The sequence below is a fragment of the Triticum urartu genome, chromosome 4 (assembly GCF_003073215.2).
Source record: "Triticum urartu cultivar G1812 chromosome 4, Tu2.1, whole genome shotgun sequence".
NCBI lineage: Eukaryota > Viridiplantae > Streptophyta > Magnoliopsida > Poales > Poaceae > Triticum > Triticum urartu.
The window spans coordinates 243,590,764-243,604,999 of record NC_053025.1 but is presented as its reverse complement, the minus strand read 5'-3'; the positions used below and the strand labels follow the sequence as shown (position 1 = coordinate 243,604,999).

The 14,236-nt window shown below is 42.4% G+C and overlaps 1 protein-coding gene across 1 annotated transcript; it reads right to left on the bottom strand.

Annotated features, from left to right (window-relative positions):
* Nucleotides 1-698: 698 nt before the first annotated feature.
* Nucleotides 699-2,939, bottom strand: LOC125553792 (macro domain-containing protein VPA0103). The gene is made up of 7 exons (XM_048717491.1): nt 2,652-2,939; nt 1,945-1,993; nt 1,749-1,851; nt 1,564-1,659; nt 1,397-1,471; nt 1,222-1,291; nt 699-993 (listed from the first exon to the last, which is right to left on the bottom strand). The coding sequence occupies exons 1-7, from the start codon at nt 2,892-2,894 to the stop codon at nt 910-912; spliced, it is 720 nt and encodes a 239-aa protein (XP_048573448.1). The 5' UTR covers nt 2,895-2,939; the 3' UTR covers nt 699-909.
* Between the last annotated feature and the right edge of the window lie 11,297 nt (nt 2,940-14,236).

Sequence of the window (14,236 nt, the reverse complement as noted above, 5' to 3'; positions counted from 1 at the left end):
CGTACGAGTACAACTCGTTTACTTGTCCTCCAAGGATTCTCATGTATTGCCCTCATATATATCTCATGTAGTGGCATCTAAGACGGTCTGTCGTCTCGTGCTTATAATACTCCTCCTCATAGTGATTGCGTCTTTGTGCATCCGTGATTTTCTCCCGCAAGGGTTTTCACGTAAAAATTCATGTGCTCTCGTGTCTCGTTTATTCTCGTTATTATCTAACAAATGTATACAAGATGAACGTTGATGCGTGCTCTATGGAGAATGGAACTGAAGCAATCATCGAGGAGAAGCTTTGGCATGCTCGTCTGCTCTGTTTGATCATGTGCTAGATGCCCCTACAGCAGAATGTTTGGCGCTAAAGAACGGGATGATGCTAGCGGATCAACCATGGATGTTCCCAAATCATTTTTGAATCTGATTAAGTAGAAATATTAAGGCCTGCAATGGGGAATTAGAAATATTAAGTCCCTACTCTTCACTACGGGCAGAATGCTTTCTGTGCTCAAAGGATTGGCTCAGTATCCTTTACTTATTGCACGAGAGAAGCAAACAATGTGGCACACACCCTGGCTAGGAAATCTTTCTATTCACATTCTGTTTTTTCTTGGGAGGATGATCCCCCAGATTTCCTGTTAGCTGATCTTATTAGAGATGTATCAATTATCTCAGATGAATGAAGTGTACCACAAGTTCAAATGTGCTGTCACTTGCCGGCCATCTTATAGATATGAAAATGAAGCATAAAGAACGGTAAAATATTATTCAGGGCACTCATCCGGCATATCCATCTAACTATCTTTCAGATAAACACATTCAAACTGCGCCATACATACGATCATGGTCAACAGACTCTAGTGGTCATATTAGACGCTGGCTAACATGCGCATACTACACTGATATCATAGTTATTTATTTCTCAAATTGCGTCAGCATCTCCTGGGCAGTCTCACGCCAAACGTTGTAGAGCTCATCCGAGAACAGAACAAAATGCACCTGCCAATTACAAAGTGATTTACATATTTAATAGACATAGATGACAACACCACGAAAACAGGATAACAAACTTCCATGTCTAGAGAGGTGTAATACTGCAAGTCTGACTAGTCATAATGGATTTCCAATTAAATTATTGGTTGTATAGTTCCTGCATTTTAGTGTAAAATGGCATGTGGTTACAAATACCAGTGGCACTGCAGTATACTACCGCAGGCTACGACTAACCTCTTTAATATCCCCTGAAATTTGTTGAGCAGCTGAAATAGCTATGTTTGATGCTTCCTTTGGAGGGTAACTGCATGCATGCTCAAATCGTGTTAAACTTCTAAATTTTGATAGTGCAAAAAATAAACTGCATAAAAAGTAGATAGATGAATGAAAACGGGCACCTGGTACATACCGGAAAATACCACAAGATATAGCAGGGAATGCAACGTACTGAATGCCATTCTCTTTAGCAACCTTTAAGCTATTTCTGCAATTAACAAATGCAGATCAGGTTGTTTTTGCCTGATTCAGCAGCTAGAACGGCCTTCTCTAATATATAGTGTAAAAGGAGGAACTTACTCGTATGCATTCTTTAGTGATACCTCAGGCTTCCTGTCCATATCATATATGGGCCCAACTGTATGGATCACACGGGACACAGGAAGCTCAAAAGCTCTGTTCACATTCAATATACAGGCAAATTGATATAGTTTCACGAAGATAGCATTCTGTTGGTACCAAAATGAATGAGAGAAGGTACTGACGGAGTAATTCTAGCTTCTCCAGTAGGGCAACGGACTCCAGGTTTAACCTCTGGAACTTCACGGCATGCTAGTACAAGCTGTGGTCCAGCAGCTTGATGTATAGCTGACATAGGGGTTTCGACTTAGTAATTAGTATGAGATATTGGACCATCAGTGAAAAATAAAATTATTACACTTCTCAAAAGCTAGTTTATACCTCCATCAACACCTCCCCCTCCTAGCATTCGTTCATTAGCAGCATTGACCTGCCAAAATAAATCTCAGTTATATAATTCACTGTTGAATACAGAGAAAGATAATTGCTTCTATGCAAAATGTAACACATCAGTTTATTATAAAACACAAATGGAAGTAACAGAAGGATTTAGTAAATACTCACATAATAGATCATATCATACAAGCTTGCAAAGGCTTAAGATCGTAACTGGCTGAATGGATTTGTAATAAGATATTGGATTTATAAACTTGTTGCAGAAGGGACTGCAACTTTCCTGATGATTTGAGGCTCAGAACTCAAATTCCACTCCATGGAAAATAAGCTGACAGTCATTGGGGAACTTGATTCAGACTTCTTGGTGATGCCCTTAATGGCAGACGGAACCGATACGGACATTAAAACAGAAAATAAGCATAGCTAAGAAGACCCTGTTCCCCAACCCAGACCTAGGCAAAGGCCTGTTCCATCTGAGAAGCCAGCCTAACTACAACGCCGTCTGGTGGTTCCGGAACTGGGTTCAGTTCATCCCATGCTCAGATCCCACTACGCGCCGTAGCTGCTACTGCGTATCTGGTAAAATACAACTCGACCCATCTCACCTATCCAAGCATATCTACATACGCAAGCAGTATTGCGTGGAGGAGACAAGGTGGGATTGGATGATGGGATGGAGCGGAGGAACTTACGATGGTGTCGGTGGCGCCGTCGACGGACCAGAGGGTGATGTCGCCCTTGTGCAGCTTCAGCGCGCCGGCCCCCGACGCAGCCGACAGCCGGAACGCCTCGCCGCCTCCGAATCCAGACGCCGCCATCGCGAAGGCTCTCCTCGCTGGGCCGATGCTTGGCCGCCGCCTACGCAGCCACTTGGGAAGTGGAAGTGGGAGCAACGACGGCGTCAGGAAAATTCTGGTGGCCGCACGCGACGACATTCGTGGGGAGCGAGCGTGAGTGTCCCTGTAGGCCTGGACGGCAGCCTGGAGTAGGCCTAGATCCGTGTTACTCTGGACCTTTTGTTTGGCCCGTTTATAAGCTCGGCCCGCGTAGCACATTCCTTCTAATTGCACCTCCGCGGTAGCTCCTATACTACGCATTCTGCGTCAAAATGTCGCGCTTTCGCACAGGCACATCGTTCGCGGTGCGTTGATTGGGCCGGCCCATTGCAGTGCGCCGCAAAAAGCAAGTGGAAAAAAAATCGCAGAAAGGTAGGTCGCGACGGGAGCTCCTATAGGGCGCCTTAAGCGCCGGTTGAGGATCCGGGCGCCCACTGCAGCCCGCTAGTGGGCCGGCCCATAAATACGCTGGCCATTGAAAAAATGTATTTCTGCCGGATAAAAAAAAGAATAGTATGAATCTTCGCTCTTAGGAAAATTCGAACCCGCACCAACAAGCAGCAGCGCATGGTAGGCTTACCACTATACCAACTATGCCCAACTGAAACAATTGCAACGCGAAACATTTAAGAGGTAAATCTCATCCGCGCTATATAGAAAACCGTGATTCCTTCTGGAAAAAATTGAACAAAATTTGAATATCCACAGATTTAAAAAAACATCACGAAAAAGGAAAAAAAAAGTTCGTTAAAATGGAAAAGTTCATCGATTTGAAAATAGTTCATAGATTCTGAAAAAAAGTTCATCGATTTTGAAAAAAGTTCATCGAATTTGAAAAAAGTTCACCGAATTTGAAAAAAGTTCACTGATTTTACAATTCATATGATTTGAAAAAAGTTCATCGAATTGAAAAAAGTTCACCGAATTTCAAAGAACGTTGATATAATCCGTTGAACTATTCTCATAGAATTAGAGAAAGGAAAAAAGAATAGGAAAAAGAATAAGAAAAATGAAAGGAAAGGAATAATAAAGCAATAGAAAGGTTGTTTGTAACCACGTCTGATCTACCCGTTGAGTTGGCTAACGTAACTTGCTTGCAATGTGAGGTCGTAGGTTCGAAACCCGCCGGTCGCACCCTTTTTTGCATCACTTAGAGACGGAAAGTGGGAGGCGGTATGGGCCGGTTCATCTCAGCGCAGGGGGTGTGCGCCCGTTTGCGTACACCGAAGGAACGGGCGCGGAGGGCGCCGTTTAGGGTGTGCCAGTCGCGACGGTTGGGAATCGAACTCGGTACTAGCCACTACGATGGAAGAGCTCATTGAACCAATCTACAGAGAAAAGCTAAAAGAACTAACGAAAGTATAAGACTTAACACTATTTGAAAATATCCTTTACCATTTTCCAAATTTTAATTAAATTTTTGAACTTACGGTTCTGTTTTGACAAAAGGAAACAATATTACGATATCATGAACAAATTTTGAATTTCCCAAACTTTTTTTGAAAACGTGAACCTTTTCAGAATTTGTGATTAATTTTCTAAAGCACGACCATTTTTTAAATTTGAGAACAAATCTTGAAACGGAGAACAATTTTGAAATCCTGAAAAAATTAAAGCACAAACATTTTTTGAATACGTGAACAAAAATTTGAAATCTAGAACATTTTTTGAAATTATTGAACACATTTTTTAAAATATGAACATTTTTTTATAAAAAGGCAATCTTTTATTTGAAAAAATCCGGGCACTTGTTGGAAAGGCAAAAAATGAATATTTTGAACATTTTTCATTTTTTGAACATCTTTTGCAAAAACACGAACATTTTTCCAATTTTGAGAACTAATATTTGAAACTTCTGAACAATTTTTGGAATCGCGAACAAATTTTGAACAATTTTATGAACAAAGCAGGACAAAAGGAAAAACAAACAGAGAAACAAAAAAAGGAAAAAAAAACAAAGAAAAGGAAACCGAACAAGAAAAAAAGAAAAAAAAAACAGAAAAAAGAAGAAAAAACGAAAAAAAATGAACAAGAAAAAAACCGGTTCAGAAACCTTCTAGAAGTTTCCCAAAACAAGAAAAAACCGGCTGGAAACCTCTAGAAGGTTCCCAAAACCGGGGACATTGAAACGGTTAAACGGGACGGCCCAGTCGAACGATCTCTGATTTCCCCTGTGCGATACCTCGACAGTTTGGCGCGATATGCGTCTAATAGGAAATTCCGAAAAATCCTATCTGCCACACTGTCGTTGATTGGCACAGACCGAGCCACCAGCGAGCGACATGGACCGGCCCAATTATCGGTAAAGAACATGTTACAGTACCAGCCGGTTTTAGAGAGCAACTAATGAAGGAGTACTCCTTTGGGAGCCCCTCAAAGGTCATTTGGGGTAGGCTAGATCTTTGGCGCACTCTCAGCCACCGCCACATGTCACGCTTTGGACTCTTTCTTCGAATTTATTTTTTTATTTTTTGTACGTGTTTTTGGCTTTAGATAATTTTTCTTGATTTCCCTTGATTTTTCTTAGGTTTTGCGCACAAAAATTACAAAAAAACTAATGCGAAAAAATGTGTTTTTTCTCTTTCGCGAGAGGCACAGATTTACTTCTCGTGGAGACACGGATTTGTTTACGTGAGAAGCACGGTCGTGCTTCTCCCAAAAGGGAAAAAGCCACATATTTACTTCACGTGAAGGCATGGATTTGCTTTCGCGAGAGGTACAATCGTGCCTCTCAAAAAAGGAAAAACGTGTTTTTTCTTCTTCTTCCGCGAGAGCCACAGATTTATTTCTCATGGAGGCACGGATTTTCTTACACGAGAGACACGGTCGTGCCTCTCGCAAAAGAGGAAAACGCTTTTTTCTATCACGAGAGGCACGGATTTACTTCTCGTAGAGGAACATATTTGCTTATGCGAGAGACACGACCGTGCCTCTCGCAAAAGAGAACACATTTTTTCCCTACCACGAAAGGCACATATTTACTTCTCTAGGCATGGATTTGCTTCTGCGGGAGGCACGACCATGCCTCTGAAAAAAGGAAAAAATGTGTGTTCTTTTCTTCTTCTTCTGTGAGAGACACAAATTTACTTCTCGTGGATGCACGGATTTGCTTCCATGAGAGGCACGGTCATGCCTCACGGAAAGGGAAAGAACAGTTTGTTAAAATCTATCAACATAGGATGAATCCAACAGTGAAAACAAGTTGTGAAGATGTCGATGCGAGGAATCCAATGATCAAAACGGTTCAAGATTTGGACGCACGGTTTAAGAGATAAAATGTTTTCAATACAGTCTACTAAAAAAGAAAAAGCTCTCATGTTGCGACAAGTGGTACACATGCAATGTGACACTTGTCGTAACCTATGAAGATGGAAGTAACCTTTGAAAATAGTTCTTAATTAGTGATTTTGCGGGCTTTGAGAATGTTTTTGGAGGTTCAGTCGGTTTTTTCAGGTTTCAGGAACCTTCTACAAGGTAAGGGAAGGTTCTTGAACAAGGTTTATGTCTTTTTTTGTTTCTTTTCTTTTTCTCCTGTTTTTTTGATATTTTTCTCTCTTTTTTCTTTTTCTTTTTTGGTACACTAATTTGGATATAAGATTCTTATGACTAAGAATAATAATGAAATTCCTTGAAAACATCTTCGTTGAAGTATCAATCTCTGCTCGGAGAAATACTTCAAAGACTTGGTAAAGAGGCTGCAATTGGACTAGAGCAACGATCTTGTCACTTTTTCACCTCCACGGATATGACCAATAATGGTTTTTGAAAGCGCCTTCAGTCGCACATCCAAAAAGATGCATTGATACAACGAGGTGCTATACAAATAGTTTTTAACCCCTTTCTGTGATGGCGTTTTGAACCGTCGCCAAGTGAGTGACTGCGATAGGGGGTCCTTCCCACATGACCCAGAAACTGTCGGGGATAGGCCCTACGGTCACACACGCTCGGCAAATGAGGTCGTGTGCGGCGGGCGAGCGATCAAATACGGTTATACAGGCCCAATCGGCTCTGGTCGTAAGTACATCCCACACAGTCAGCCCAAAATAAACGTTTCCGTTTGTTACGTACATTCCATAGTCAATCCAAGGGATACGTTTTCGTTCTTATGTACACCCCACACAGTCAATTCAGGGAAAACGTTTCCGTTCGTATATACATTCCACATAGTTTTATGTATAGCCTCGTGTGTGATATGTGTAACTATCACACATGCTCTGCCTCGGTTAACCGTTTGCTTTTAATCAACTACATCACACACGATTTGATGAATAAAACTGTATGGCATTGGGCTATCCATCACAAGCGCTTTTACTGCTAGAACCATTTGCAAAGTTCCATGACCCATTTAGCAGGTTTATTAGTTTACAATTGATAATTCCAGTATTATGAAATTCACATTTCATATAGAATAACTTTTTGCCAATTTCATGTCACGCACATAAATATATTTTAACATCACAGTACGATAGCTACCTGAAAACAGCACAATACATCATATAACTAGTTCACCTTCATAAGAACAATATTAGAACAATATATTCATTTCCCTAATCGAGATCATCCAGACTCGTCTTATCCACCTCTGCTTTCAGTTTAGTAAGAACTTGTTTTGCACTGACCAACTAGGAAAGTGTCTCCTTCGCCAACACCATCTTAGCAAAGTCTAATTTAAAAAATCCGAGCTCATTCTCTATCTTCCTCTTTTTATCCCGCTTCTTCAAATATTCTTCAGCGTTGACGACACTTTCTCTAAGTCTACCTCTGTTCTCTTCCTCATACATGCTCCAGAGCTTTGCTAGGCACATCTACAAAGACTGTGGCCACTCTTGATCAACCCACTCCAGGGAAGAACACTTTCATTCATCCTATAATATTTAAAACTACATCAGTAACAATTGTAGGGGAAATGGGTTTCTAGCAACATAGAAAATCACCAAATACATATTTTGAAAAACTGAAGAAACGGGTTAATTATGACGTATCTTCTCAAAAAGATCAATGTGCAAATGAATTAATTGCTACTAAGACAACATCCAAATTCTGAAACATCAGAAGCTATAATTAACTACAACAATGCTACAAGTTCTTAGTCATGTACTATAAATAACAAATTGAACATTTTATGAGGAAGCTAAATATAACTGCAACAGCATAGCGACAATGTTTGGATGACAGCAAATTGATACTAGCAGGTGTGTACATGCACAAATTTTGTAACATAGAACTAATAGCACTAAGGCCGTCCATTATGTATGCCAAAACCGATGTAAAGACAACTGTTGCTACACTTGGCACCGGTGCCCAGCACTGGTGAGCCGATGCAGCGGGAAAAAAATCAGGGACCCGGACTTAGGAGCACCTAGTTGCTCTGATGCCTAGTTCCTTTGTTCCATAAAAATTTAGTATTTTACTGCTTGGCTGCTCGGATGTGTGGATCAAAGTTGGCTGCACAAACTGCTGAAGTGGTGCCAAATAATTTTCTAATGGCACCGCTAATGAGATGGCAACATTTTTACATACTAGGTACAAACCGTGACACTGTATTAACATCCAGAATAACATAGCACAGTGAGAGTGTCTGAATCACATCTAGCAACTGATTTGTAACAACGAAAGTGGGGCTAACCTTCTCTGCACATGCCAAAAACTTCCTCCCACTATCCATAGATTCAAACGCAACTAGCTTCACCATGGAGATTGATGGTGACAACGAGCATGCAACTTTTCAGCCACCCCGCTCCATTCGTTGCAACTGATGGTCCTAGGGAGCTACAAGAGGAAGAAATGACTCAAATTGACCGCCGAGTTAAAATCCTTCATTCCAAGTCATAACCCAAGAGAGAGAAGAGAGGCATACCTGGGTGCTAAAAAAATTCGTCGTCGGAGGAGGAACCGCTGGAGAGGTCATTGAAGAAGACCATGGCGACCCTGGCGGTAGAATGCGAGACGGCGAGAGCGAGAAAGTGGCTATAGCTTCGGAAGGAAGAAGGAAACGGGGGAAATATGACTTGTGGTCAGGGAGAAAAGGGGGCGGGGCGGGGGTAGATATTTCGGCGGTAGGCCAAAAAAATCGAAATATGGAGGGAAACTTTGTGCGCGGTGCCGCCGGACACCATTCACTTTGAACTATTGTGTGCATCGTAAACGATTCTTCTGCTTTACGCGCATGGGGTGAGTTTGATAATTCAAATTTTGGTGGAAATTTCCCTGGGTAATGTCCTCATCCACGTCATTGCATAATTTAACATCGCTTACTAATTTGGGCACATAAAAGAGTGTACAGCACACAGACCACACTTACTGAATCAAGCAATATTAGTAATTAAACAGAACCAGTTGACCTAAACATTGCTCTAACAAAAGATCAGCATTAAAAACAAGCCTAAGTACGCATAATTTTAACAAAGCCACCGCCGCGCCGGCCTATGCATCGCCGGTGTGAGATGAGATGTCGATGACTTGTCTTGGCGAGATGCCGCTGTTGGTGGACTCCGTGTCCCCCCTACTGAAGTCGACCGCGTCCTCGTCCCCGTCCTTGGCGCCGCCCTCAAGGTTGTAGTACTCGTAGTAGTGGTTGCGCCAGAGCTCGCATTGGTACTCCACCGCTGATTCCTCGACGGACAGACTCTTCTCTATCTCGACCTTGGCCACACACAACTCCTCCTCCCGGCGCTCCTCGATCTTCGCTGCCTCCTGCATCTCCAGCTCCCGCTCGGCGATTTCATGAGGAAGCAGGTGCTCCATGGCTGTCGCCACCTTTTCGAACGTGGGTTGCATGCTAGATTCCGAGGTGGCCTAGAATATCTTGGCGTGTGCGTCCTTGATCTTGGCATGGATGGCCTCGACCCGGGCCAAGGCGACATCGGTGGCACATACAGCAGCTCGAGTGCTCTCGATGTTTGCAGCCGACGTTTGCGGCCGTCGTTGCAGCAGCTGCCCTGTCGACTGTCGCAGATGCCCTCTCGGCGGATGTGGCCGCGCTCAATGCGGATGCGGCAGCACTCTCGGCATAGGCGGTCGCGCTCTCGGCGCAGGCGGAGGCGCTCAGGGAGGACGGGGCCACCGTACGGGCCCTCACGAAGTGTTTCCATGGAGTCATCTTTTCAAGAAGGGGTTGCGGGAATGAGGATCGGGATTCGTGGATTCGGGGATTGCTGACACTGGAGCAGACGAGCCAAAGAAGCTTAAGGAGGAAGAGTTAAATAGACCCACGAATTTTCATCGCAAACGATTCCTACAAAAAAACTGTGTGTGATGTTGTTGATATTTTCATTAGCTATGAGAGACGAGTTTGGCGTGAAGTGGCAACGGATGGTATTTTACATGTATGAGGAACTTTTTAGTACTAATACAATTGTCATGTCAAAGTTTGAAAATTGTCAGGGGTCATTGGACCTTTTAAGACATTTAAGTGATTTTCTAGCCATTTAATGACTGTAATTCAAATTTGAACAACATCTACATGCAACTAAGGCATAGCCTAGTGGTTGGAAGGGGCTGATGCCTTCCCACCCACCCAGGTTCAAGGCATGGTACTTGCAATTTGGGGTTGTTGCACCAATTATACTGTAGGGGGTTCCCTTACAGTCTTTCTGTCAAAAAAAACAGCTAACCATAACAGTTTAAAAAGTATTATTTGTGTACTTTTGTGCGAGTTAATTCCATGTGCAGTAAATTGGAAGGAATTTTTAAACATATTGGTCTCATGGCTATGACACAAAGCATGGAGTGCCATGGCATTTAAATTCCAAAAAAAGATTAGAAACACATGGAACCTTGCTTGATGTAATGTCATGCCACCAAGATGATGTGGTACAAAATTTGACATGTTTGACAAAAATTTGGACACACACCCCTCACAAAACCGAAGCAACTCAGTAGAAGGCTCGTGGTTTCGAGAGGGAACAATGCATGTTTGATGACGAACAGGCGATAGCTTCCTCTTGCGGCCATCAAAAATTTTCTACAGTTAACATGCACTAATACAACTGTCATTTCAAAATTTGGAAAATTCTAGGGGTCATTCGACCTTTTAAAGACATTCAAGTGATTTTCTAGCCATTTAATGACTGTAATTCAAATTTGAACCACATCTACATGCAACGGCTAACCATAACGGTTTGAAAAAAAAATCATATTTGTGTACTTTTGTGCGAGTTAATTCCATGTGTAGCAAATTGGAAGGAATTTTCAAATATATTGATGTCACGGCCTGGACACATGCATGGAGTGCCATGTCATTTAAATTCCAAAAAATTAAAAAATGATTAGAAACATATGAAACCTTGCTTGATGTAATGGCATTCCACCAAGATGATGTGGTAAAAAAATTGGCATGTTTGATAAAAGTTTGGACACACACCCCTCACAAACCGGAGCAACTCACTAGAAGGCTCATGGTTCCAAGAGGTAACAATGCATGTTTGATAACGAACGGGAGATAGCTTCCTCTTATGGCCTTCAAATTTTTTCTACATTTAACGTGCACTAATACAACCGTCATTTGAAAATTTGGAAAATTCTAGGGGTCATTTGACCATTTAAAGACATTTAAATGATTTTCTAGCCATTTAATGACCGTAATTCAAATTTGAACTAGATCTACATGCAACGGCTAACCATAACGGTTTGAAAAATCATATTTGTGTACTTGTGTGCAAGTTAATTCCATGTGCAGTAAATTAGAAAGAATTTTCGAACATATTGGTGTCACGGCCTGGACACATGCATGTAGTGCCATGGCATTTAAATTATAAAAATTTAGAAAAAGATCAGAAACACATGAAACCTTGTTTGATGTAATGTCACGCTGCCAAGATGATGTGGTAAAATTTTGGCATGTTTGACAAAAAATTGGACACACACCCCTCACAAAACCGGAGCAACTCAGTAGGAGACTCATGGTTCCGAGAGGGAACATTGCATGTTTGATGACGAACACGCGATAGCTTCCTCTTGTGGCCATCAAAAAGAATTCTACAGTTAACGTGCACTAATACAACTGTCATTTTAAAATTTGAAATATTCTAGGGGTCATTCGACCTTTTAAAGACATTTAAGTGATTTTCTAGACATTTAATGACCGTAATTCAAATTTGAACTACAGCTACATGCAACGGCTAACCATAACAGTTTGAAAAATCATATCTGTGTACTTGTGTGAGTTAATTCCATGTGCAGTAAATTAGAAGGAATTTTTAAACATATTGGTGTCACGGCCTGGACACATGCATGGAGTGCCATGGCATTTAAATTCCCAAAAAATAAAAAAATTATCAGACAAACTTGAAACCTCACTTGATGTAATGTCATGCCACCAAGATGATGTGGTAAAAAAATTGGCCTGTTTGACGAAAGTTTGGACACACACCCCTCACAAACCGGAGCAACTCGGTAGAAGGCTCGTGGGTTTTTTTGAACTAAAAGGCTCGTGGTTTGGAGAGGGAACAATGCATGTTTGAGGACGAATCGACGATAGCTTCCTCTTATGGGCTTCAAAAAATTTCTACAGTTAACGTGCACTAATACATCTATCATGTCAAAATTTGGAAAATTTAAGGGACGGTAGAAGGCTCGTGGGTTTTCTTGAACTAAAAGGCTCGTGGTTTGGAGAGGGAACAATGCATGTATGATGACGAATCGACGATAGCTTCCTCTTATGGGCTTCAAAAAATTTCTACAGTTAACGTGCACTAATACATCTATCATGTCGAAATTTGGAAAATTTAAGGGATCATTTGACCTTTTTAAGAAATTTAAGTGATTTTCTAGCAATTTAATGACCACAATCCAAATTTGAACTACATCTACATGCAGCGGCTAGCCATAACGGTTTGAAAAAAATGTGTACTTGTGTGCGAGTTAATTCCATGTGCAGTAAATTGGAACAAATTTTCAAACATACTGGTGTCACGGCTTGGACACATGCATTGAGTGCCATGGCATTTAAGTTCCAAAAAATTAAAAAATGATCAGACGATGTAAATATCTAGTGTTCAAAAAAGAAAATGTAAAGATTTGGTAAGACAACCGGGCCCCACACGATTGGCACTCTATTTCGCGCCTCGAGGCTTGGAAGGTGAGTGGCGCGGGTTAGTAATCAGACACGGTTCTGTATTGGAAACTGTCAGCCATTAAGTTCACACATGACTTTTGCTGCGGGAATCATGTGTAATTCAAACTACAGTACTCGTAAATTCCAGCGACCGGCGTGTGTACTATTCCCGTCGATCTAGAATTCGGTCGCCAATAAATACTACCTTCCTCACGTCGTCCCGCTTGCATTCTCATCTACATCCTCCCGCCCCCCCCCTCTCTCTCAAATCTCAGCCATGGCGCCGCCGATCTGCCCACGCGCCGACGAGGAGGCGCCGCCGCCCGAGGACGCCCAGTAAAAGAGCAACGACAAGAAGGACCCCTACACGCTGCCGAACGAGGTTGCGAACCCCCCAACTTTGGAGTGCTTTTGGGGCCAGTACAATCTTTGTCTGTGGAAGTCGCTGCCGCCGGCTGAGAAAGCCAGGCAAGTGGCGTTCAAGAAGGAGATGGCGGAGGAGGAAGCCAGGTACCAGGCGGCCTATGAAGCCCGTGATGCCGCCTGGAAAAAGGAGGCGGTGGAGGTTTGGGGGCGAGCTCATCGTCGTGCGGAGGAGGAGTATGAAGATGGGTACTTCACGAGAAAGGTCAAAGGCGCCTCATCGCTGCGTGGAGGTGGGCCGATAAGCTCCAGCATGCCACCGACGAGGAGCTCCGGTGGGCGCCCAACGAAATGGCAAGATTGTTCGTGCTCGTCCGCCAGCAAGAAGCAGATAGATACATCAAGCGCTGTGAGGCGGAGGAGGCAGAGTACTGCCTCCGCGCTGGGAAGACGTTGTGCACCAGGGAGCTGCTGGCGAGGGGCTGCCGGAATACTGTCCCTAGGAGGGATTATTAGTTTTAGTATTGTTCATTTTCAATTTTATGCATTGTACATAGTAGTTAAGTATCATCACGTATATGTGATGATACTATACATATTCTGTGATGAAGTAATGAACAATTATTATATATTATGAATTTCATTTTCTATCTGTTTTTGTATACTAGTTTGTATATAGCTTTTATCATCCACATATACAGAATGGAAAGTATATACACACACATTGAAACATAACATATAAGAACGGAAAATAAAGTACACACATTGAAACAGAGCAATAAACAGAGCAATATTATGATTGCTATGAATACATAGTGATCCACTTCAAAATGACTCGACAAAATAAAACGCGTCCATGAGACCATGACCAGCAGCCTTTGCCTATGGTAGCTCTTGGCTCTGCCTGAACTCGTGCAGGCGTTCGTCCAAGCGGTCGACACGCTCGCAGTACATCTGGAGCACGATCTCGAGCTCCAAGTTGGCTATTTCATTGGAGATCACCAGCTCGAGGATGCGACGGCCA

Excerpts from the sequence above, each read along its gene's own strand:
- LOC125553792 (XM_048717491.1), bottom strand. The coding sequence starts at position 2,894 with ATGTCGTCGCGTGCGGCCACCAGAATTTTCCTGACGCCGTCGTTGCTC. Across the intron at positions 1,292-1,396 it reads ATATCTTGTGGTATTTTCCG|TTACCCTCCAAAGGAAGCAT; the intron begins GTATGTACCAGG and ends GCATGCATGCAG. Across the intron at positions 994-1,221 it reads TTTCAGGGGATATTAAAGAG|GTGCATTTTGTTCTGTTCTC; the intron begins GTTAGTCGTAGC and ends TGTAATTGGCAG.